Here is a 26,803-nt window from a genome sequence, read left to right on the forward strand (position 1 = left end):
ACCGGAAGGAGCCCGTCTAGGAAACCCCGCTGTGTGCGGTGGTGAGGCTGGTGTGCGAGCCTCAAGTTCAAGCCGGGTGGAGAGCTCAGCCTCGGCCCTGGCGCGTTGTGTCCCGCGGCGGACACTTGGCTCCGCTGCACTCCTCTTTCGGCTGGCACTTGGCGAGGCTCACTCACCTGTTGGCGCCCGGATCTGGGCAGGGAGCAGGGCTCGCTGCTTACTGCAACCTCGGCAGGCGGCCCTCCCGGCGCCGGGACTCCACGGCCGGGAAGGCAGGCGTAGGGGCTGCTCCCTGGGACTCGAGGCTCCCCCGCTCCTCCTCCCACCCGCCCCCCTCTACCCCCTTCACGGCTCCGCGCCCCAGCGACCCGCTCGCCCCCAGGCGCCATAGGCTTGTCGTGCCCCGAAGGCCAAGTCGGGCAGACGCCAGGGCTGCAGGTTCGAGACGCTCCGCCTCCTTCTGCCACTTAGAGCACAAGCGCCAGCAGGAACCTTTCCACTCAGTCTTAGCTGCGGTCACTGCCGAGGTTTTTGAAACTTTCCAAGCAAGGGCCTACCAGGCCCTTTGCCTCCAACCGACGCCGTGCCTGCCGCCTGCCTGGGACACTTCCAGGCCCGGGAGATCCCGCTGTCTCCAGGGCACCGGCGCCCCAACTTTTTACGCTCAGTCGGCGCCCCCTGAGTGTCCCGCTCCAGGGCCAAGGAGCGTGCGCATCTTCCGGGGACCGGCAAGGCTCCCGACCTCCTGGCTCATCTTCCTCCTCCCCGGAGTGGGTGTGAGGCTGGGGGAGCCTGGATCCGCGGTGCACTTGAGCGTTGCCAGCGCTCGGGGTTCGCCCCCGCCTCCGAGCCCACCCTCGAGGAGGGATTGAGCCCCGGCGGTCCAGGCCTCTTACTCAGAAACTCAAGTCGGCCCGCGTCTTTCCTTTCGGAATCCGGGTGCCCGTAGCGGATCGGCCGGGCGAGCTGCGGGGGGAGGACCAGAGCGCTCAGGGCCGCGTCGCCCCGTCGGTGCTGCGCGCACCATGGCCGGCTGCTGCTGTCTGTCCGCGGAGGAGAAGGAGTCGCAGCGCATCAGCGCCGAGATCGAGCGGCAGCTTCGCCGGGACAAGAGGGACGCGCGCCGCGAGCTCAAGCTGCTGCTGCTGGGTGAGTGGTAGCGTCTCCCCAACCCTTGTGTGCCAGGCGATCCCATCTCGGCCGCTTCCCTCGCCCGGATCCCCGCCGGGCCTGGAGTCGAGGAGGTGCAGCGCCGCCGCCTTCTTTACCCCCCCGGGGGCTCGTGGATCCAGGCAACTTGGGGCCTTTAGGCGCTTGTCCTCTGCAACTCCAGCGGGGCGACTTTCAAAGGCACCCCATTCCCTGCCCCAAAACAGGGCTGAGACGTAACATTCGACCGGTATCTGCTTTCCCCGATCTGTTCTGATTTGCCTTTCTCCCTAAAGCCTCATCCACCCCACTAGCGCGCACAGCCTCTGCAGAACCGTCTTGGATGTTGGGGTGGCTGGTGGGGAGCTGCCTGATCCACATCTTGGGGTCACTCTAGCTCTGGCCCCTGTGCTCTCAGTTCTAAATAAGTACTGTTGACTGAGTGTTTACCGTGTGCCAGACTGTGCTAAGTTCTTATGGGCATCACTGACTGGTGATGCAGACAGGTAATATCCCCATTTTAGAGAATTAAAAATAGAGGCCTGGAAAATTGGTGAACTTGGCCCTGACTGAGAAAAAGCAAAGCAGATACCAAGTCAGTCGTGAGGGTGAAGCCCAAGCCCTAGCCACTCTCCCCACTGTGACCCCCTCCCCACCTCGCCACCCCCTCCCCCAGCCTCCCCTGGCTCCCCTTGCCGAGGCCTTTGTTTTCAGCAGGCCAAGACCTGGCTTGTTCGACTTGACTCGTGTGTGCTCACTCCTAGGACTCCCACCTTGCTGCCCCAGGTGCCTTGGCTAGTTCATCCGGCTCTTCTGGGCTCTCTGCACAAGTCTCAGTAGGACACCCACTTTCAAAAACACGAAGAAAACGTCAAGGTTTGCCCAATTTATGCCGTGGGGCAAGGATGCCACCTCTTCTGACTTTGTAGGACCCTGTTCAATCCATTTGCTGTTTAAGGAATATTTAGCTTTTCCTTCTTTCAGACGAGGATATCAGCTGACGAATCTTTCTAGAGAGCTGCAAGTATTTCAAGTGTTTTCTTTTATCCCTTCCAGACAGGAATCCTCTCTGATACCAGTTGATTCATCTTTAATAGAAGGAGCCACCCTCCCAGAAGCTTCAAGGAAAGAAAAGTCAATGCAGTTAGAATAAAATGGAGTTCGGTGGTTTAAAGGGCAGGGTCTGGCCTTCCCTAGGCTGTGCCCCTCCCCTCTGGGCTAGGGGTCTGCAAGCCAAGTGTGTTGCCCACCCAGAGTCTGCACTGCCGTGTACCCCCAGACGCAGACGGAATTCACTGCGCAAAGGCCCCAAGCCTGCTTCCAGGGTCTGTGCAGGTAGGGAGGGCAGATCCCATTTCTGACGAGTGCCCGCAGGGACAGTGGGGCTGAGGCTGTGGAAGAGTTTGGAAACATGGGCTGGGTGTCCACAGGTGTGCCCAAGAGGCCTCCCTGGGGATGACGGAGCCTGGGTGGGGAAGGGGAAGGAGTCTGTCCATTGGCCAGGGCTGCTCTTTCATGTCTGGCCTGGAACTCTGAGGAGTCTCAGAATTCCAGATTGTACCTGGCCTTTCCGGTTGTTGTAAACCTACATTTGTCAGGAGAGGAGGATTATGTGACGGGTTGCTACCTTGCTTAGCACTTTGGAGTAATTATGTGGGCCTCCATTTGTGTTCTTGCTCCAGGCCCCACAAATGATAGGGGCAGGTCTGGCTTTAGCTGCATACTTTTTCTTTTCAAGGACGCGCTGAACCCTATTTCATTTTGCAATATTTTGATTTGTGCCAGTGTATGAAGTACAGTGTCTAGAATGTACCAGGAGCTTGACAAATGCTGGCTCTTTGTACGAAAATGTAAGGAGTAAGCTGAGCCATACTGTATTGGTAAGAAGTCTGTTTGAAGTAAAATGCTTGCAGTTACACTCACACTAGGGGAGGAACGTTCGGAGGTAAGTTGTTTACTCTGGAAGTCCCATTTAATCCTGGTGACTAGAACACCTTCTTCGTCACTCCCGGGCTCTTGCCCTGACCCTCTTCCTGCCCCCTGGAGGTAGGCCCCCTGCCCCCCCCCCCCCCCCCCCCAGGCAGGACTGCCTGACCTTACAGGACCCCCACTATCCTTGTGCCCAGCTGTCATTAGCACATCCTTTCAGTGCTTGTGACTCAGAAACTGCTAGAAATACAGTTTCCAAACCACATGGATCTGTCCAGAACCCTAAGAATGGATTTAAGACCTCTGAATTCTTTTTCTCTGTGAGGGAACCTGGCCCATTTCCATTTCTTCTCAGGATAAAGGAGGAGGCAATGACTCCAAAGACAAGAAATCAGGGAAGGATATATGCTCTTTTGTCTGAAGTCATGAAGTTTGAGTGAAAAATTCACCTGAGTCTCTATAATGGGTGGGTAAGATGATCCGCCACTCAGGAGCCTCAGGTGAAACTTCACTTTGCAAATAGAAGTTTAGGATCCTCTGTGGAGTGTGGAAGGACCTGAAAATGACCAACTCTTTCACAAGGAAGCTTGCTTTTGCAACGAAACAATTTGAGGATGTTTCTGAAGTGCGTTCACTGGCCAGTAGCCTGTATGCGCTTCATAAAAGCATGAGTCAGAGTCCATAGGGAAGATAAAAGCTGCTGTCTGGTTAGGGCTAGTAATTGAAGATGTCAGCGTGATGCTTTCTCAGCAGAAGGAGATGGAGGAAAGAACGATGGTTGAAGTTAGTAGAAAGAAATGCCTTATCAGTTCCTCAGATAAAAGTAGGACAAAAAGGAATTCTGATAAGAACCTTAATGGGTCCTATTCAGTGTGGGAAGAAAGTGTGTCTGGAAGACAGCAATTAAATGGGGGAAAGTGTGATCTTTTATTGATTTTAGTATTAAATGAGGCTTGGTGAAGTGTTGCTTGTTAAACAAGTTGAGAGTCTCCGGCAACTCTGATGGCTTAATTTTGGGTGCAGACCTTATGTTGGAACTCTCTGGATGGAATGTTAACTGGGGAATTGGTGTTTAACTCATGCTGATATAGGGGTTAAACATGTAGGTTCTCGGGCCGGACTGTGTGGGTTCAAACCCTGGCTCCAGCTTTTCTTAGCTATGGACTAACTTCTCTCTGCTTTATCTGGCAGTGGGGTTAGCTATCACTGCTCTATTTATGAGCATTTCTAGCTACCAGTGAGGTGTCATTTTCAATTTTAGTTGATGAGTTGTAGGTTGCATAGCAGTTTATCTAAATTGTCCTCGTAATGCTTTGACAGAAACGTTTTGCTCTGAGTTTCCCTTACTGTTTTCTGAGCCATAAGGTGATTTTAAAGTCTCTCTTCCTACATACACCAGAGTTGAAAATCTGAGTCCCCAAAAGTTTATTGCATTGGTTATAACAAAATCCCATTTTAGAACCAACTATCACGTTCCTGGGCTGGGAGTCTATTAGAGGAAGTGGCGCAGATAGTATGGGTTTCTCAGTAGAAAGTGACATAACTTTCTGGCTCTGTGAAGGGGAGAAGGGGCAAAATGGTAACTATGCCCACACTCCTTCCTCTTTGCTTAGTTCAAATGCAACAGATTTTTCCAGAGTGCCAGGCACAGTGCTCAGTGCCGGGGATCATTTCCAAGCGCTCCGTTGGAGGTGCCTGTCCACAAGTAGCTGTGATGAGGAAGATGGTCATAAATACTTAATAGAGATTCAAAGGTGGTCCAGGTGGAGCATGAAGGGTGACCCTCTGGAGGAGGGATCCCCTTAGTAAGACCTTGAACAATGGGGAGGGTGGGATGCTAATGACCGTTCACAAGCGGGGGCTTGTGCAGGAAACACACACACACACACACACTTCTCCCTGCCTACCCAGAGGAACTTCTGAGGACAGTAAGGGGTGTTCTCAGGATCTGGGATAATATGAAGGGCCCCTCGGGGACAAGATTTCATAGAGTTTTTACATTTTATCTTAACCATTTATGTGAATATTGTGTTCAGTACAAAATAGAAATTAATGTAAAAATGATTAATTTTTTGTGCCATAACGTGCTTCAGAAAGGGGGACTATGTGACTTTATCTTTGGCTGTGTCCACCTGGCTGCAGTATACCCACTTTACCACACAGCCTCCTTCCGTCGTGACGTAGCAGGCCCAGAGGCCTCTCAGGAGGCAAATGCAAGTACTCCCGCTTCCTCCTCCCTTTAAACGAACACAGAATCTTTTCAAACAACAGACTTTTACCCTTTGTACCTTTTCAAGTAAGCTTTCCTGAGGTATAATTTATATACGGTAAAAGTCACCAATTTTAAACGTACGATTCAATGTGTTTTGACAGACATGAACATTTGTGTAAGCATTAGCACAATCATGATATAAAACATTTCCACCGTCCCCCAGATTCCCTGTGCTCTTCTGCAGTCACCCTCCTCCCCCAAAGCAGTTTTTAAAACTTTTTATTTGAAACAGTTTGCAAGAATAAGAATAGTACGAAAAACACAGGTCTATTATTGAAAATTTAGCTCATTTTCTTTTTTTGTTGTTGTTGTTTTTTGTTTACTCTATTTTCTTTCTCGTTTGTGTGTTCTCTTCAGTTTTTCTGAAATGTTTGAGGGTAAGTTATATGCTTCATGGCCTTTACCCCTAAATGATTTAGTGTGTTTTCCCTAAAAATAGAGATAATCTCTTACATAAGCACAGTCCGCCGATGAAGCTTCCATAAACTTAGACTTCATGCAGTATTTGTGTGCAATCTATAGTCTGTAGCCCAGTTTTGTCAGCTCACCCAGTAATGTCCTTACTGGCATCTCCCCACCTCCAGTCCAGGGTCCAGTGTACGCTCAGATATTGCCTTTAGTTCTCATATTTTTGAAGTTTCCTTTAATCTGGAACATTTCTACAGACTCTCATTACTTTTGTGACATTGACTTTCTGAAGAATATAGTCACCTCTCCCTTTTTAAGTTGAACATTCCTCATTTGGGGTTTGACTGATTATCTTACCATTCGAGCTTCCATCTATGCATTCTTGGCTGGGTCTCTGGATAGGTTATGTCGGGTCCTTCTTGGGGTGGGAGGGGGGTGGTCTCCTCTGGAGGCACATCTTATTCGTCTGCCCCTCTCTTGGTGATGTTGAATTCGCTGGTTTTCTCCACTGTCTAGTACTTTGGTGGGAAGATACTTTTTAAGACCATGCAAATATCCTCCTCATCGAGACGTCCCTCTAGAATTGGTATCCATTGATGATTCCTGACCCATTCTATAACATGATGGTTACAAAATAATGATTTTCCAGCTCTAGCACTCTCTCCACATTTACTAGTTGGCACTGGACATTCTACTGTAAGAGACTTCCCTTTCTTCCTGTTTACTTATAATCCATACAAACTCATGGATTCCTAGGGGTTTTTTTGTGTGTGGTTTTTTTTAGCCAATGGTTTTTACTTCATTAGTGTACCTAATCATTTTGGTGCTCAAATTATACACAATTTGTGCAATGAGAACCCCATCAAGCTAACTCCTGTGCCACTGTGACACACCTCCATCAATTTTTGAGCACTTCCTTACTTTCTGGCATAACTAGATGCTCCAAGCTCCTCTTGTACCATCCTTCCCAGTCCGGGAGCTGGCCCTTTCTCTGCAGGGCCTTAGTTGCTCTTAGTGGAGAGCTGCATATTTTCTTTTAAGATGTTTAAGCCACTTGAAACAAAGATATCCAGTCCACTAATTCAAATCAATCACCAATATCTAAGTACCTGAAGAAAACCGTATTTCTAAAGCTGGAGTCAGAAGATGAAAGTTTTGAGGCTGTAATGTTGTGAGCAGATACAAAATGGAAAAATCTGACAGTGGAGTTTGACAAAAAGCAATGTATAGAAAAAAGTCAAAACCCTCAAAGAGTCTTTTTCTTTTTAAAATGCCTTCTAGTCTATATCACCTTTAGTTTTTCTTTTCCCATGATACCTGAATCACAGGAGAGGTTTCCTTGTAAGAACTCCCTGTGTGGGGTCGCAGGGAGGGAGGCAGCTAGATGGAGAAGGCAGAGAGAGGGGTTTTCAGTGAATCAGTGTAGCAAAGCTATAACGTTACTAAAGACAGAGGTTGAACTTCAGGCAAAAACGGGACTTTATTGGAAGGATTCACACCAGGGCATCTCATGAAATTAGAAGAAGTGAAGGATAAAGACTGGGAGAGCAAGTGCCAGGGCACTTCTGGCGCCCTTCTCCAGCCATCAGCATGACTTGGCTCTGCTCCCTTCCGAGCTTGAGCTCTGGGCCTTTCTTGTCCCTGTGAGAGCCTAGGACCTGGCGTGGATCAGGGTGCACTCCTGGATCTGTCAGTTCTGACCAGGGAACATACATCACAGACATGGCTGTCATCTGAGTGCGGGTGGCCTGGGGCGGGGCTCCCTGTGAGTCAAGCAGCTGGTGCTGCAAACATTGTCAGAGGGATCTGAGTGAACCCGCGGAAATCCAAGGACTCTGAAGGTGGAAGGCACTGCAGGAGCCTGTGCCGGAGCCCTAACTTCCGTTATGAGCAATTGGCTCTCTGCCGATGGGTAAATTAATGGGTTATCGTGTTGGCCAGGGTTCTTGGTTGCAGATCATTTAAGCAGAAGAATAATTTATTGGAGGGTAGCAGGAAGCTCGTACAATTGATGGGAATTGGAGAGCAGACTCAGGCAAAGGGCAGGATCCAAGGGACTCTTGACACTGGGATCAGACCAGACTGCCAAGCGCGCAGCCAGGAACTCATCACCCTAACAGTTGCTGAGGCTGCACTGGGCGCCTGCCTCCACAGCAGTGCTGCAAATCATCTGTCATTGTCTCCTGCACCCTTGTGTCACTTTTCAAAACCTCAGACCATCTGATTGTGCCAACTGCCAGAGAGCTGGGGGAGAGGCAGTATGGCATGGTGGTAAGAGCATGTTCTCTGGAGCCAGACATTATGAGTTGAAAATCTAGGCAAGAAGTAGTTCCCATTGTGCTCTCACCCTGTTTGGGCTCAGGCCACTTGCCTATCATTACGAGGTCACTGATAGAACTAGTGTGTCATTCCCACAAGGAAATGTGGATAGCAGGGTCAACAGCATGAAGTCTCTGCTGGTGCTCCTTCTCAGAGAGCAGGGACCTAATGTGTGGCCATAAGTTAGAATCATGAAGTGAGCAGTACATTAAGGATCTGGAGACCAGAGTTTCTTTTTTTGGTAAGAGTAGGCTCGGAGTACTGGATATATGGCCATGAGCAAGACATTCCCTCTGAACCCCAGGGTTCTCACCTGTAAAATGAGAGGTTTGGATCAGATGACCTCTGAGGTCTTTCCGATTCTGTCATCAGATGTCTGATACCAGTGGTTCTCAAAGTGTGTTCCCAGGACCAGCAGCATCAGACCCTCCTGGGAACTTGTTAGAGATGCAAACTCTCAGTCTTCTGAATGAGAAATTCTGGAGTGGGGCCAGCAGACTGTATGTTAATGAGCCCCGCATGTGATCCTGATATGCACTCAAGTTTGAGAACCTCTCTCTTATAGTGTTGGCCTGGAGCTCAGGACTGGCTAGCTTCTGATTGTCACTCTAGGCTCTAAGGCAGATATCCTTATCTTTCAGCAGGTGTCCAGGAGGCCCCTGGGACTGACCTGCCTAGGGGATGCCCTGTTTCTGGAAGTTGAGGCAGTCTCTCCCTCATCTCCTTGATGAAGGGTCTTCAGAGTCTGAGCTGGCTCATTTGTAGGGGTCGTTTAGCCTTTGCCCCCAGGTGCCAGATGATTGGGCCAAGAGGAAGAGCAAGCGCATATGTACGTTTACCTTGGCATGAATGCTTATAAAAGCAACAAGTATGCACATTTGCATGGACCCATGCACTTTGGTGTATTACTCAGAAAGTTGTGCTCCTATAAATTGCAATGGTTTTATGGCTAATGACCATTAAATAATCTTCTGTCATGGATTGTGTGGTGTGGGGGGAGCGTATTTTAATACAAGCCACCATATATCAGTCTTCTCTTTGAAAATTCACCCTCTGTGGAACATTGACACTCAAAGGGTTATAGGGCTGGTCATCAAGTATCTTTTTTAAACTGATAGATTCTCATATTTCGTCCTTTTTGATGAATGAGAGGAAAAGAGAATATTTATCTTTTATTATTTTGCCTGAAAGCCATCTTCTGTATTGTTGGTCGGTTGTCAGTGACCCACAGATGGATTAACTCTGCCATTGCTCTCTCAAATCTGCCATGAATAACACCTTCACTTTGAATAACTCATCCAAAGAATTTTTGTGTCTATTGCTCAGCTACTATGGAATTGGGAAATATAAGCTGATTGTATTACTAAACAAAATCAAATAAATGAAGGTGATAACTCATTTGCAGAAGCATCATCTAATGTACCTAGTGGTCTAGGCCCTATGAGTCTAAGTCAGTGCCACTCAAAATGCAGTTGTGGGCCTGGGGCCAGTGTGCACACGAGACAAGTACAGAAATCGAGAGTATGCATCTAGAAGCTTTTATAGCAATTTAACATTGCTGTGGCATCAAAAGGTATTTTTGTTGCATTTCATTAGTGTATCAGTCTGCAACTGAAAGGGGAGTTTTTAAAAACTGGTCCCTTATCACAGTTTGTCCTTCAGAGTTTTGAATATTTCATTCCAATCTCTTCTAGCCTGTAAGGTCTCTCCTGAGAAATCTGCTGATAGCCTTATGGGGTTTCCTTTGTAAGTTATTTTCTTCTGCCTGGCTGCCTTTAGTATTTTCTCTTTGTCGTTGACTTTTGCTAGTTTCACTACTATAGGTCTTGGGGTTGGTCTTCTTGCATTAATAAAGTTTGGAGATCTATTGGCTTCTGTGACATGAAGTTCCATCTCTCTTCCCAAGTTTGGAAAGTTCTCAGCTATTATTTCCTTGAACAGGCCTTCTGCCCCCTTCTCCTTCTCTTCTCCCTCTGGTATGCCTATAATTCTTATGTTGCATCTCCTAATTGAGTCAGATAATTCTCGGAGAGTTTCTTCATTTCTTTTTAGTCTTAATTCTCTCTCCTCCTCTGCCTGCAGCATTTCTATATTCCTATCCTCCAAACTGCTAATTCTGTCCTCCATATTATCGACCCTACTGTTCAGCGAGTCCAGATTTTTCTTAATCTCCTCCATTGTGTTCTTCATCTCCAGTATTTCTAATTGGTTCTTCTTTATAATGTCAAGCTCTTTTGTGACATAGCTCCTGAACTCATTGAGTTGTCTATCTGAATTCTCTTTTAGGTCGTTGAGTTTTTTCATAATGGCAGTTTTGAAATCATCGTCCTTTAGGTTGTAGATTTCATTGTCTTTGGAATTGTTTTCTGGATGCTTATCGTTTTCCTTCTGTTCTGGAGATTTAATATATTTTTTCATACTGCTTGATGGCGTGGGTTTGTGCCTCCACATAGAGATAGATGTTAGTCGCTGCTTCCACTTGTTGCGATTGGTGTGTGTGTGGGGGCAGCTGTTTAGACTGCACCAACCAGGAACCCTGTCAGCTGTTACTGACTGGGTCTGGACCCCTCCTCGTAGTCACAGTGGACCTGTGGGGTCCCTCGTCGGTTGTGGGGGCAATCACAAGGGGGCCTCAGGCTGCTGGTGCCTACTGCTGCAGCCCACCTAGACGCACTCCCTCCTTGTGGTCTGCAGCGGTGTTGTGGGCTTTCCCATCAGCCAGGAGCAGGATCACCTATAATCTCCTATTTGTCCCTAACAGAGCCCACCAGATCACACTTGTCCACTATAGGTCCCAGCAGAGCTATGGGTATCTTCTGCAGTCTGTCATTAGCTCACTTAGCTGTGCTGCTTTTGCCCCAGGGCCTTCCCGCCTTGTGATTGCCAGTCAGGACCTCTCCACTAGTACTGTGCAGAGGCTTTAGCTGAGGCTGCTGTAAGAACCTGGAGTTCCCCCCTGGGCTATGTAGCCGTTTCACTGGAGCTCTACTCTGCCCCACTTTACTCTCACGGGATCTCTGGGAGCCCCTTGCCTCGTCTGGGACACAGCCAGAGTCCGTGGGCCTGGCGGTGGCTTGTAAGCTGCTGCCTTGTGGGGAATTCTGCTCTAGGGAGCTTCCTGGTGTTCCGAATGCTGTGCAGGGCCTCCCTGCCAATGGTGAGCAGAGGCCCTCCCTGCTGGGGGGGTGTGGGACCCTGGATCAACCCCCTGGGCCACAGAGCCGGGTGTTGGAGCTCCACCCAGTCCCCAAGCACGTCCACGGGAAGTCCGGGCACCCCCTGCACCAACCTGTGCGCAGGAAACCATGAGCCCAGCAGCAGCTTGCGGCCTGGAGCCACCCCGGAAGATCCGCCCACCGGCAGCTGCCCTTTTTCCTGGATTCTGGGCGTGGCCTCCCTGCTAATGGTGAGCAGAGGCTTTCCCTGCTGGGGAGATGTGGGACCCCAGAGCCTTCCCCCACGCTGCAGAGCCAGGTGCTGGAGCTCCAGCCGTGTCCCCAAGCACGACTACAGGAAGTCTGGGTGCCCATTGCACCGAGCTAAGTGCTGGAGACCATAAGCCCAGTGGCAGCTTACAGTCTGGAGCCGCCCCGGGGGATCCACCCACCGGGAGCTTCCTTTTTTCCTGGCTTCTGGGCATGGCCTCCCTGCTAATGGCAAGCAGAGGCTTTCCCTGCCGGGGAGATGTGGGACCCCGGTGCCTTCTCCCATGCCGCAGAGCCAGGTGCTGGAGCTCCAAACGTGTCCCCAAGCACATCTACGGGAAGTCAGGGTGCCCCTTGTATCGAGCCGTGCGCCAGAGACCGTGAGCTCAGTGGCAGCTTGCAGTCTGGTGCCGTGCTGGGCCCGCCAGGAGCTTCTCTTTGTTCTGGCTTCTGGGCGGGGCCTCCCTGCTAATGGCGAGTGGAGGCCTTCCCTGCCGGTGGGTGCAGGGCCCTGGGGATTTCCCCCTGGGCTTAGGTGTGATCACGGGGGGCTTGGGTAGCGGTGTTGTCACCCGTTTCCACCGTCGCTTCACTGGTGAGTGCACACTCCTGCCCTTGGTGTGTGGCGATGCTATGGGGGAGTCCACTGGAAGAGAGCCTCCTACAGGAACTAGGCTGTCCGGGGGTCTGGGGTCGGGCGTTGGAGAGTTTTCACCTATTTCCACCTCCTCCTGGGGGGAAGTCTGTCTGCGTTCCGATGTGTAGTAGCACGAAACTTTTAGGTGTCTTGAGATGCTATCTGGATATCCTTTGTTAATCGGTGAATGTCCAATTAGTTGTAGATTCGACAGGGGAGAGACAAAGAAGACCTCTCACTCCGCCATCTTGGTCCCATCCTTCTGTTTTGACTTCCTTCTCTTCCTCAGGGATTCACAGGGTTTTGCACCAAGCAACTTGGAGTGTATTAAAAACCACACTGCGAGCTTCCAGGTTGGTGACTATATGGAGGTCCAGGAAGAGCAGGGCGCCTGGAGAGGGCATGGAAACTCAGCGCCCCTTCCCACACATCTTGCCCTACTACCTCTTCATTTGGCTGTTGATTCTCAACACGCTCATGTGCTCACCTTTCCACAGAAGATCTTTTTCCTGGAATAGGCGGGGCCTCCTTCTGTCCATCTGAACAATGGGCCTAGTAACGGAGCCCAGGAGCGCCTCCCGCCGCCAGGCCAACCCCTCCCTTATCACAGTTTGAACAACACAAGTGCAAGCCTTCATTTTATGGATGGAGTGGAAAAGGTCCAGAGGAGTGAAGGGGCTCGGCAGATGTCACAGAGCTCGATGGTCAGTAGCTAACTGGCAGTAAGCCCAAGCTGGGATTCAGTCTCTTGGTAGCCAACCCGTTCTTTCATTAAGTCAGTCTGAGTCCTCATGTTGAATTTCTTGGTTTCTAAGGCAACATTGATTGTAAGACATGCCATTGATTTGAAAACAGCTTTACAAGGAAGCAAAAACCATCGTAGTAAATGTACACATCAATGCAAGGGCCTCTCAACCTTAAAAATGTTAGTTTGTACAGCAATAAGTCTTGGAATCAAGGATAAAGGTAATTTATTTTTCTCTTTTTTCCCCTAATTTGATAGTATAAATTTAGATAAAGCAAAACTGCTCTAGTTATTGACATATAATTCAATTTCATGAAGCCAATTGAAGTGCTGAAATTAGATTAGAAAAAACCCCTCTGTGTATTGTCATCAGCCCACTGAGTTCTATTTCAAGTAATCTTATGATACTATGAAAAGTTTCAAATCTATGACTTTGAAAAGTTTCAACCCCTGGATTACTGGGGTTGTTATATATAAAGAAAGTTAAAAAAAAAATAAGAGCAACCAAATGGTGTGAGAGCTTCAGTGTATGCTACTGTTTGCTCCGCTGTCTGAGTGACTGTGGATGGGCCACATCCAGGCAATTGACTGAGTGCTAGAAGAGTTTCCCATGAGACCTTGAACTCCACGAGGGCTTTGTTCGCCATTGAACCAACACTGCTGAGCACAGATCTTAGCTTAAATCTGGCTGAGTGAATATGTATGTCTCTCTCTATATAGTGGTTTCCATGATGTAGCAGATGAGTAGTCAGGAGAATTCCTTACAGGAGCTGGAGGTCTCTGTTGTTTGGGATGCTCTAGGAACATTCATGAAGGGAAGACAGACTAGGGTTGGCTCTTTAAGAAAGGCAAATTAGAAAATTCCAGAATTGATTTTTTTCACATATACAATATCTTGGCTAATTACTCATCTTGAATATATATTTATACCTGGATATATTTATATCTGGTGTCAAAATATGAAAATTGAGCCTGCGTGCTAGAAATGAAATGATATTTGGAAAATATATTCCTTGTATTTCCGTAAAGGCCTTTCCTAGTAACTGTATGTGATAAGATTTTGATATGTGACTGGAAATATAGTTGAGATATTTGCTAATTGTTCTTCTCTCTTGCTTTATTCTGAAATAATTTGAAAAAAGTCATTACTCATCATGGTCTTTATGTAAACATAAAAAACTTTTATAAATATGTAGTAGATCTGTCTATAAAATAAAGGAGTTAGACCTTATGATTTTAGAGGCCCATCTCACACTTAGTTTTATGAATAAAAAATTTGGAATCTCTAAAAAGAGAATCGGTCATTACAAGGGCTTAAATCCTCTGAAGCTTAAGACCTAGTTTGGTGTGTTAAGAACCTGACAAGTTTCATAGGAAATTGACCTCTTTCTGTGCAGCTAGCAGAAATAATCATCTTATATTGCAGTAATTGAGGATATCTGAGGTGGCAAGAATTTCTATGTGTTCCACATAGAAATACATTGCATTTGTTGATATACATCTTTGTAATTGGTGTTATCATTTAGAACAGTAGTTTTCAGATTTTGTAATTTCGAGCTTATGTTTTAAAATGTTTGGGAAAGGAAACAAAATGGGACTATCCACTTAAAAAACTTGCCAAGTAAGAGTGTTAAAAATATTTTAGTGTAGTCACCTAAAAAGCAATATATAAAGTGACATTAGTCAGAGTTAACAGCTCCTTTCTTAACATCCAAAATGATATACATTGAACAAAATTGAAGGGTTTCCCTTCTCTTCTCCTTGATTCGTGAGTTTCCAACTATCTTTCTTATCTCAAGAAATGGTCCAATGACCACCCAGGTGCTCAAACCAGAATCCAGAGTCTTCTTGATCTTTCTTCTACGACACCTAATACTGGAAATAGAAATACTGATAATAAAACAGTAAGATTTATACATCCAATCATCATTATAGGCATTTAACATGAATGATCTCATTTATTCCTCACTGGGCTCTGAGGCACAGTTAGGATTTTCCTCTCCATTCTACAAGTGAGGAAACTGAGGCCCCAAAGCTAGCTGCATCAGCCAGGGTGGAGCTAGGGTTTGAATCAGGTAGTCTGACCCCAGAGCCCTGGTTCTCCATCACAGCCCTGCTTCTGTCTTCTACAGGAAATATCTCACCAAAATCTACCCCAAGAGGTCAACCGTCTTTGCCGCATCTCTTGTCCGGATGCCCCATCATCTACCACTCCCTGGCCCTGAGTCCTTTCTGCACACTGCAGCCAGAGTGACCTTTTAAAAATGTAAATTGGGTGGTTGTTTTCCTGCTCAAAACCTTTCTACATCTTCTCATTGCCTTTGGGTGCAAATCTAAAATCCATGCATGGCTGGTGAGACCCACTACCTATCCCCTGCTACCCTTCTGCCATTATTCCTTGTAATCACTCACTTCTGGCCACAGTGCCTTCAATGGGCCAAACTCTTCTTTCTTAGGCCTCTGCACGTGCCACTCCATCTGCCTTCAACACACATCCCTACCAGTCTTCTAGCTAACTGTTACTCATTTTCAGAATGCATCTTTAATATCCCTTCCTTCTGGAAGCCTTCGCTGACTCCCAGATCCAAATTAAGTCCTTCCAGAATATTTTCCTATAGCTCATTCCACATTTCTTTTTTAAAAGAGTACTCATCTTACTTTGAAACTCTATTTCTGGTATTGTATTTACTATCTGTCTTCCCCTCCAGACTCTAAGTTTGCTGAGTGTGGGGACTTATAACCAGCGAATCCTCAGCATCTTATATATGCCAGGCTTATGATGTCTGGGTGTTTCAGAAACGTTTGCTGAATGGACAAATACATTACCATTAAGTATCAACATTATTGCGTAAAAGAAAGGATATTTTAACTCCAAAAAGTGAAAAGTACTTGTTCTTAATAAAGAGTAACAGCTTAAATTGAATAAACATAAATTTATGACTCACTGTTTGTCCTTTTTAAACCCTCACTTTTGGACTAACAAAAACTTCATTACGTACTGACGTTGGACTGTTGGCTGATGTTCTGGAACCAATGATTTATTGCATGAATCTTGTTTGTTTCCTAGGCTTTCATATTTTTTTCAGCACAAATGTAAACAGACACTCTCCATTTTTTCAATCTTTCCTTTTTAAACATAAAAAATGGCATATTTGTGACAGAGACTGCAGGCAGTGTCCTGAATTTCTGTTCTCTTCTTCTGTAACACTAGAAGTTTTATCTGGGTGCACAGACACCCAGCTAAAGACTGTATTTCTCAGCTTGCCTGTGGCCGTTTCACTACATTTATAGCCCACGGGACGTAAACTGTAGTTATACAGGCAGTTTCAGAATTGTGGCCTTCAAAGGAAGGGAGCCGTCGTTCCCTTCTAGAGAAGGACGCTGACTTGGTGGTAGGAGCTAGAGCAACCATCTTTGCCATGAGATGGAAGTCGGGTGTTAAGGATGAAAAACAGCAAGATAGAAAAGGCCTGTGTCCCGGATACCATGAAGCTGCCGTGCTAGCCCTGAACTATGATGATGGTTCCCTTTCTTATAGCAGCTAAACTGGCGTCCTAGCTAATAAAATATTTTACATTCTGTTTTGCATTTAGCTTTTTAATACTCAACAGCATATCTGGGAGTTCTTTCCAAATCATATGCAATCCTAAGGTAGAAAAATCAGAATGTAATATGGTGGTGGGGGCGGGGAGGTGGATCTAATGTGATGGTGTGACTGGCTGGCGGTGGGCGATGCTGGATCTGGGTCTCTCATTCTTCCTCCGTCATCACTACCATCATGTACCATCACTCTAGTGGTACACGACATGCTCGCCTGTGTTTTCGGTAACTACATTTGCAAATATTTGATAGGGGCTTTTCCGAGAGCAAATAAACCTTTGAAGCTGCTTGTTTTCATTGGTATTGAGTTTATTAAAGCTGAAAAATGTAAAAATCTGGCATTCCTAAGCCTTTCATGTTCATTTTAACTTTTTAAAAACTGCCCATTTTTTGTATAAAAAACCCATGGATTTCACTTAATTCTTTGATTAGTTTTAAATTTACTACTCAGTTAAGTCCACTTATTAATTCAGTGAATTTTAAATGACTGAATTTCCTTTAAAGTTTTAAAACATATTTACAAATTTTAAAAACCTGAGTATCCTCAGATATTTGAAACTCCCGATAAAGCTGGCCTTCAAAAGCTGAGCATTTGAGACTCCGGTAGATCCATAAACATAAAGTTATAGATTAAATTAATCTTATTCTTTTAAACAGTCAAATACTGTCTCTAAATGTAATAAAATAAAATACTGTGTCTAAATATAATCAGATCAAATAATCACATTTATACTATTAACTCATAAGTTAATCACAACTCTAATATTCAGATTTTTAAATATCACACTAAATACCTTAAATAACAAAAGCATCAAAAAAACTCAATGTTGACTCATGGTTACTATACTTATTCTTAAATTTAACTTGAGTATTATTATTATATGTTTGATTTACTTATTCTTATTTCTCTCGCCTTCTGGGGCTTGCAAAATTCAATACAACCAAGAAGAGAAAATTTACAATCTCGACCTAAGAGTTAGGATGATTTTTCAAGCCCATACATTTTCTTGCAACCCAAAGCATCACTTATTCCTTTATTCCAATTTTTGCTATTTTTTAAAAAATACTTTTAATCACCTCATTTCAATCAATTGGATTCTGTATCCACTCCCACCTGCAATGGAAACTAGTTTCTTCACTACCTAATTTGTGTTGAGGAGATTCTGTACTTTCTAAGCTCTTTAAGCTGTCGCAGGACCATCATTTCTACTTCTTTTACTGTCACTTAACTTTAGGGTAAAGAAGAAAAACTTAGATCTCAGATTCGAGAAATGGGAGATAAGAGGTAGTTTCTTAAAGCTTGTCTATCTTCTGCTTTGGATAGCCTGTGTTTGAACACATCTTATCAGTCTAATATTGTTTACATGTGTTTCTTCCCTTTCAATGGAAACATTAAGCTACTTAAGAATGAGTTAACAAGATGAAGTAGAGTGAATTACATAGAAAGCCCTAATCACAAACCATAAGCCTACAGAAAACTCTACCAGCTGCAAGCCTTCAAAATGTCTAAAGTTGTCTGAATCGACCCCGTTAATATCTTCTCTCTGCCTTTGTGTCTGTCGCTGTGGAATTGCAGACTGTGTACATGCATCCCTCTCGTGTGTGAGAGAACTGCTTGAATTTTCCTTGACCATTTTCAAAACACCGTTCATTTGGGGTAACGAGGAGGTCCTTCTCTCTTGCCTAAGAGTTTAGTTTGTGTTAATAGGGGATGGACGGGTGGAGGAAGTGAGGAGGCAGCTTTGGTTTATCTGACATGAGATCATCAGGATAAGATTGGGCACGAAAGGTAGCGTCTATCCATTAGGCATGGCCCCAATGAACCAATTTATTCTATGTATGCATGCATGTGCACACACATGCACACCCACCACCATCACCACCACCAGATAATTTGAAACCAGTTAGCACTTACAAGGCAATTTGAATTTGTTGTTAGGATAATTAAACCAATTCTGTCTACTATGGAGTTATACCTTGGTGTAAGCCAGAAAATGGCCATAAAACGTATTATCTGAGAAAAGTATGTTCATTTGTTTAAAATGTTCATCTTAAGCATCTGAAATTTGTAAAGTCGTCTTTTTGTTTAAGGAGAATCATGTTGCGCACAACAGAAAGGGTTTTGTTTTTAATTTTTATTATGATTAGGAAAACTCAAAGAATACCTTAATTTATATTATGATATCTGCTGGAGCTATAATTAGAAATATTTCTGTTTTTTCCAGAATTCTAAACATTCCTCATTGTACTTGCTACATAGTCTGTTTAATGATTTGCTTTTCCCTTTAATACTTTTAAACTTTCAACTACATGAAAAAGCTGGATGTTGGCTGAAACCTTGTGAACAAATTGCCAGAAATCTTTGGTATGCGTACCAATATGGCTTCTAATTTGCAGTGTGACCTTGGACAAGTCACAAAATCATGGAGACTCCTCATCATAAAATGAGAGGCTGGATTCAGCATTCTCTGAGGTCTTCCAGCTCTGAGTTTCCATGGTAACTTTCCAACCATGATGGACACTCAGGACAGAAACTGACTCTGTGTGTGTGTGTGTGTGTGTGTGTGTGCGCGCGCGCGCGTGCGTGCGTGGTGTGCCTCCAGCATAACTGAGGACATAGTATCTGGTTGCTGTTTGCCTTAGTGACAAATGGCAGAAATAGAGTTCTTCCTTTTCCTTTGTTTTCTAACCGGGTTTGAATTTTCATGTAACATGAGACTTTATGTGTATGATGATCTCAGTGTATCACAACAGGTTTTTCAGGGACAGAAATGTACTGAATTGATAATCTGACTGGAACTTTTGATTGTAGAAATATCTATTGACATAAAAATGACTCTTGGGTTTGGATGAAATGGATAAAAGGGGTCCTAAGGCACAAACTTCCAGTTATAAACTAAATAAGTCATGGGGATATAATGTCCAAATAAGTAAATAAAATAAAATAAAAATGACTCCTGAACTAACACTTTGTCATTAGCTAAAAACCTTCTAGCCTTCAACTTACGTTGAAGTATATGAACATACAATAGTAATAGCAGCAATAAGCCTACATAAGACTGACTACATATCAGATACTATTCTAAGGGGCTGATAGCTATTAATTCATTTCATCCTTACAAGTTATTGAGATATATGATATATTTTTTCCATTTTACTGAAGAGGAAACTGAGATTAAAGGATTAAATGAGCTGCCCAAAGTCACACACAACTAAGTGTGGAGCTGGGATTTGATTGACCAGGTAATTTGTTTCCAGGCATTCCTTACTGTTAGCACCCTTCTCTACTGCCCCTGGTAAAGAACTCATTGGAAGGAATCCATGGCTGGGGATGAGTGGAGGGAGGGGTCTAGCATGTGCTCCTGTGTCTTCCATTACAGTGCTGTGGATCTTTGGGAAAGTCATTTGACCTCGCTCAACCAGTGCTGTCCAATGGAAATAGGATGTGAACTGCAAATGTGAGCCACTCATGTAATTTTAAATTTTGAAGTAGTCACATTAAGAAAAACAGGTGAATTAAGTTTAATATGTTTAACCCAATATATCAAAATATAATCATTCAACATAATTGATAAAATTTATCAATGAGATATCTTATTCTTTTTTTATATTAAATTTTTGAAATCTGGTGTGTATTTTACACTTATAGCACATCTCAATTCAGATTATCTACATTTTAATTGTTCAGTGGCCCCATGTGGCTGGTGGCCACCACATGGGACAGCACAGTTCTGAACTCTTGAGAGTTGCCGTAAAATGAGACCATGGTGCTGGATGATCACTACAACCTCATTTCTGAAATTCTAGGAACCTATGATGACGAATATCTGTACTCCTTAAGTGGTTTATCATGAGATTACTTGTTTCTTCTCTGCTTAAGTAGCATGGAGACTGCATTCTAAGATAAGGATTCAATAATGAAATGATTCCTCAAGAATCACAAAGACAATATAATGTCAAGATAGTGTGTGCTTACCAAAGAAGGATTTTCAGAAAGTGACCATGCTTTAGTTGGGGGAAAAAATCAGTTATTTCTTCCACAAATATCTGAGAGCTTACTGTGAGCCAGGGTCCTATTCTAGCTCTCTGGGATTCAGACAAGAATAATTCAAAGCCTCTGCCCTCATGGGGCTTATACTGTAGTGTGACAACAAATAAATGTGTAGAATGATTTTCGGTTAGGTAGGTACTATGAAGAAAATAAACGGAGTAAGGGGTTAGAGAGCGGAGACTAGAGACCTGGAGGATCGATGTGTCTAGCTTTGATAGGAAGACTTCTCTGAGGAGGTAACTATTGAGGGGAGACTGGGTTGAGAGATGGGACAAGCTACATGAAGACCCAGGGAACAGCATATCAGGGAGTGACACAGTGCTCTAGGCTGGGGAGGTGGAAATGGGCTCAGTGGGTTTGAGGAAGAGCTAAAGGCATTGTGTTGAGTTGAGCGAGAGAGGAGATGACAGGAAGCGTGGTTAGAGAAGGAGGAGTTTGGGTTTCAATTTAAGTGCTGTGGGGAGGCCAAGGGAGAGCAATGACTGGCAAAGGGAGGTGGTTTGATTGTCTTTATAAAAAGAAAACTCTGACTACTAGCCAGGGAATATACTGTATTTACTAAGAGTGGAAGTAGGAAGACCAATCAAGATGCTATGGAATTGTCCAGGTGATTTGTCATGGCTACTTGGACTAGCATAAGAATTATGGAGATTGATTGAATTGGTTAGATTTGGTATATGTGTTGAAAGTAGAGTTGATTGGATGTATTGATATATGGCTAGGGGGTATGTGAGGACAGAATCAGGATGATCCCTGGGTTTTCGGCTTGAGCAAACAGGTCAGTGGTTAGTGTCATTTCCTGAGATAAGTGAGAATGAAGGGAAAATGGATTTGGCGGCAGGGAGGGAGACAGGAAATCAACAGTTCTGTTTTTAGACATTTTCAGATCGATTTGTCTATATGAGTGTGGACTTCAGGATTGAAACTGGGGCTAGAGAGATTTGTCATCTTCATCTTAGATATTTGGAGAAGGGACTTCGCTGTGACACAAAGAGCTGCAAGTAGAGTTATTGTTTCCTCTGGGCACTGACTCTAGTTTTTTCCCCAGGATAAGAGTGAGGCATTCATGATGCGTAGCTTGTTGTATAGTGATGTAAGTTACAGGGCCGGGAATCATGACTTAGATGATTCTACTGCTACAGGGTCTTGGTTCTGTGCTTGGGAAAGAGCTGTAACCGGCACTGGTAGTCAACTGGCGAGAATCAGCATGCCTGTACTAGGTGTTAAATATTGAAATATTCCTGTGCCAACTGGTAAATAGCCGTTAGCCTGAGTGTTCCCTATTGCTGCCAACCTAGCCATCAGGACCTCAGCTCTGGCATACTCCAGATCTTTCTCTACTTAGCAAGTACTAAGTAGTGCCTTGCACTGCAGTTAGCTTCCTTAGCTCTGTTCCAGCCACCACAGTGGACCTACATTTGTTTGGATTGGTCAGCGCCCATGCCACGCCATAAGCATTGTTAAATGTTTTGAGTATTGTTCAGGATTCTAACCCTGGGTAGGCCATGACCAAACCATGTGAAGTTAAGAAGAATCACCTTTAGGGACTAATCACTTGCCAATAATCCAGAATGTTGCTGTCCTTGCTCTCGTGCATGAATTAGGTTTCCTTTCTACTTCACCCTTCTGTGAACACTGCACAGTCTGTTTTACAGTTGTCCGGGCTGACAAGACTTTGCGTGATTTACTTGTGTCCTAGCGTAAATGCCACAGATTGGGCACTCCTCGTCTTAGCCTGTGGCTAGGAACTGTGAGATTTCAGACAGACCTTTTATTCCTTTATTCTACGTTTATACCATAAACTGTGGCTCCAAGACCAAGATACGAAAATTTTGAGTTACTTTTATGAAACAAGAAAACATCTTCCTCTCTCTTTGACTCCATGTTAGCTCTCGTACTTTGGGCTCTTGCTGATAAAAAATGAAAACAAAACCAAAAGGACTGCTGATTCTGTAGCACTTTGGAGGCTTGCATGCAAAGTGAAGCCTTGGATGTGGTATCTATCTATCTATCTATAGACACATATACACATATATATACAACATATTATATGTATAATATACAATAATATATATCATTCCATGTACTGCATTTTCAACCACCAACACTGAGTTGGGATTTTCTAACTAGACTGTGTATGTTGATAAATAGGTTGGTGAAGGGATAAAAAGCCTTGGGACTTGGGGGAAGGGAGAGTGTGGACTCAGCTCCTGCTTGGTCATCCTGCCCTGGTGGAGAGTCCCATCTCCTTGGAGAGAAGACGTAAACATTGAGTGGTGATCTACAGCAAGATAAAGCACATGCTGAGTGCCTGCTGAGGGAGAGAACAATGTGCTGTTTCCTGAGGGCTGGGGCTTGGGAAAGTTTCCCTGGAGGTGGGGAGAATGGATCAGGGCCTTGCCCAATCTGTGGTACTTTCCTAAGGAGAAAAAGAGAGAAGGCACTTCCGATATTCTAGACTGTAAATAAACGTCCCTTAAGGTTGATTTCCATTTAATGGCTTAAAAAACATTCTCTCCTGACAACCCAATTGATTTGGGATAATTTCTGAGAGGCATTAGGAGAGTTTATACTCTAAAACGTTGATGGCTAATTTGGAGACTGATGGGATCCAGTGGCTGGTCAGATTTCTTACCGTGTAAAGGTTCTATGACAGTGCTTCTGTCACATTTGTTTCAGCAATGAAACCATTTGCTTTTATTCCACAGGCAATTGAGAACTTTCTCTGTGCCAAGGACTGAGGGTACAGAGGAGAGTAAGATTGACAAATGTAAGTGGATTTTTAGTTAAATTAGACGTTTAAACCCCCTGGTATTTCCAAGTTTATAACCCTTTAGGAGGCAAGCTGGCTTTTCTGCTTTAAATGCTTTTTGGATTTGCAATAAATTATTATTGTAGGAGTATTTGCAATCTACCACCCCTGACTGTTGCTTTGAGGACAAGATTCTTTTTCACTAGGTCAGCCAGTAACTCTCCATGGGGAGAATCTAGACAGTGGATGATGTAGAGAGAATGCTAAAGAATCGAGGGAGGCCAAGTTGATCTATAATATACAACTGAAGTGGGGAAGAGGAAAGACAGAGAAAAGCCATGGGGCTGTATGGCAAGTGACTTTTTTGGAGAGACTGTTGAGGCAAGGAGAGTTCCAGGGAAGGCTTTCTCTCTATGTGAAAGATATTCAGAGGAACAGTGATAAGGAGAGAACATTTTGCAGATACATTCTGAAAATTAAGACCATACCTCCCTTTTGGCATTTTATAAAGATTGAGAAAGGACTGGAGAATTAAATACCTGTTAGTTGCCTCACTGTGTTTATTTGAATGTGAAACAATGTCAAAATTGAGCTGCATGGGGCCACAGGATTTATTGAGGAAATACACTGAAAACACTAAGATGTGAGACTCCTCTGACCCAGATGCCCCAAGAACTGAGGAGCCAGAGTGGTTTGGCTGACCCTGCGTGACAGAGACAATGAGAAGGATGGGACCATGTGTCTAGTTTTGGTCATTAGAATGTGGGTGGAAGTGCTTTGCTCCATTTCCGTTTATTAATTGGGACATCAGTAGAGAATGTTTTTAAGCCATTAGGGGAAATCAATCTTCAGGAACATTTGTGTACAGTCTAGAGTATCAGAAGTACCTTCTCGCTTTTTCTCCTTAGGTAAGTACCACTTATTTGGCAATAATAAATCTGGCCTATAATAACTCTCCCATTCACAATCCTCTTCATCTCCTTCTGTAGTCTTCTTTGGGGACATTAGTTAGAGAGGGCAGAGAGAGGAGATAAACAGTGTCTTGTGATCTGAGTCACCACGTGGAGGAAAGCTGCCCAGCCATGAAGGCATGCACTGGATTTTGTATGTGCGAATGAAAAATAAATTTTCAATGTGTTAAATCACAGAGAGATCGTGGGCTTTCTTTGTTACTGCAACAGTGCTTAGCCTACTCTGATTAATAATAGACTCTATTTTCAAGAAGAAACACAGCAATAATCTCTCTGCTACTCTCACTGACTGCACTACTAGATGCTGTTTCTTCCCTTCCACTGTGGGAGAAACAGCTGCTAATCCTTCATGAATGTGTTCCTCTCATCTCCAACATGTTTTCCAAGAGGATTAAAACTTTCGGTGATGCTGCTTGGGCAAGGAGAAGAAGAGATAAAGTATTAGGAGCAATTTAGTGGCAAATTGTTGGCACATATCAAATTGCGGTAGAATTTTCCTGAAGCCAGTTCATGTTCTACAAGTTTAGCCCGTGCGTTAGCAAGTCTTTGTCTTCCTTTCTTTGACCCTGTGTCTTTGTATTTGTTTGCATTTTAGGTTCTGATATTTGTTTTGTTTTTATTTATTTATTACACATTTCCCCTGGTTTCAGACTCAAAGAGCATGAGAGCCCTCAGGAAGGTATTTGATCTTGCTAGATATAGATTGTATTTGGAGCTACCTACCCTCCCAGGTTGGTAGGAATGATGTCTGGAACAGGATGTTGGGGGAAGCCTTTGGATGGTGCTCACTTTGGCTACCTGGTAGCCACAGTCTTCGGTGAGGATGTTGATTTTGGTTCTTTGGATGGGTATGATCTTGCTTTTTCTTTTCTGTCAGAGGCAAACTGGTGGACTAGGTAAGAGCTCAGTTTTTGGTCTCTGCATTCCATCTGTCACTTACTGTCTGTATGACCCTTGATGAGTAACTTAATTTCTTTAGGACTCTATTTCCTTATTCGTAAAATCAAAAAGATAATATATATAGGTCTTTAGCATAGCTTCTGGTTTATAACAAGCATTCAATAATAACTCTTTTGTTGATATTATTAGTGAGTTTATTATCTGTTCTTTTTCCTCTTTAGTTTTTTCTTATGTTGATTTTTAAAAAAATGTGTTTTGATCATGGATCTTTGTACTTGGCATGTTGGGGCACCTGAAATTTAGAAACTTCCAAATCATGACAGCATTCTGAGTAGATTTGTGTCCATAATGGGAGCTCAGTGTAGAAATCCAAAGGCTAAAGTGATGTTGGATCACTCAAAATAGTCTTTTCCATTTTTCACTGTAGCATCAGGCTATGGTGGGTGCAAGGAGGACAAGTTACTCAAAAACACTGACAGCAGAGAAATGAGTTATCACTGTCATTGCCTTGGCTTTGCTTCCTTTTTCTTTTTCTCTGGAGATCACGTGTGTGAGAAAAGGGCTGGGAAGGGAACAGTGCCGAAGGAGGGCAATTAAAGCCAAGGGAGATTCATTGTCTGGAATCTCTGTTTTCCACGTCCATGGCTACTTTTGGGAGGTAATTCCCCATGGGCCCCTCATGTTTCTTCATGTCTTGCAAGCGAGGCACTAACTGTCCTTTCTCTGGACTTTCTTTTCAGAGATGTTGGTATAACAAACAGTCTTGAAAGATAGAGGGACTGTCTTTCTCCAGAGTCAAAGGTGGGCATGCCTACTGCCCACTGTAAAAGATTCAAGTTCCTAAGCTCAGAGTTCCTCTCCTGTAACAAAGCCATAGAGCACTCAGGCATCCATCTGGGCCTGTCCACATAGCATCCTTGGGACTTTGAGGCAGGAGAACTGATACAAATATGCTAATGCTCATGCTGCTTTTTATGCTGTGAGTAACAAAGACCTTTGTCTCTGACCCTGGAGTCTCGTTTCTCCTGCCAGCATCCATGAAAACTGTGGCAGCTAACTTATTAGCTTGCAAGTAGGGTAAAGTCCCAGACCTTTCTTAGTTCTTGACAGCCACCATCTTAGTTGCCAGTCTTCGCTGCCTTAAAAGCACTTGAGAATAAGCAGGGTAAAACAAATGTAACTGGATGGAACCCACGAACCCTGTAGTTCAGTCTCAGAGTGTGTCTTTATCCACCTACTTCTTATTCTTCCACTTTGCCTTCTTTCTTCCTGATTCTGCATTATTAAAGCCCTGGTCTTGACAAGGGCAAAATCAGCTTTGAAGTGCAAGGGAGGGGAAAAAGTTCAAGGGGTGGAACCAAAATCCTTTTAACACAAGCAAGAAGGGAAAAATTGGTGGCATTCATATGTTAATCATCTCTGTCCCATTATAAGCAAGAGTCCAATCTTCTTACATCTTACACATATTTTCAATAGATAATTCTTGTTTGTCTCTAACAGAGACTTCTCTAACAGAAGTAGTTTATTTGGTTGCCTGTGTTTGATAAAACTCATATAGATATTGGCATTAATGAATAAATGGCTTTATTTCACTTTAAGTTTGTGAGTGTAGAGGAGCATGTTATGGACTGAATGATTGTGTTTC

General features: G+C 44.3%; 1 protein-coding gene across 1 annotated transcript in view; it reads left to right on the top strand.

Moving 5' to 3' along the window:
* Positions 1-401: 401 nt before the first annotated feature.
* Positions 402-26,803, top strand: part of GNA14 (G protein subunit alpha 14) — a 162,141-nt gene continuing 135,739 nt past the window's right edge. Inside the window, exon 1 of the mRNA XM_046664377.1 lies at positions 402-1,149. Coding sequence (XP_046520333.1) covers positions 1,026-1,149 — 124 coding nt within the window. The 5' untranslated portion in view covers positions 402-1,025. The remainder of the gene's footprint in view (positions 1,150-26,803) is intronic.

The sequence above is a fragment of the Equus quagga genome, chromosome 6, assembly GCF_021613505.1.
Source record: "Equus quagga isolate Etosha38 chromosome 6, UCLA_HA_Equagga_1.0, whole genome shotgun sequence".
NCBI classification, from domain to species: Eukaryota; Metazoa; Chordata; class Mammalia; order Perissodactyla; family Equidae; genus Equus; species Equus quagga.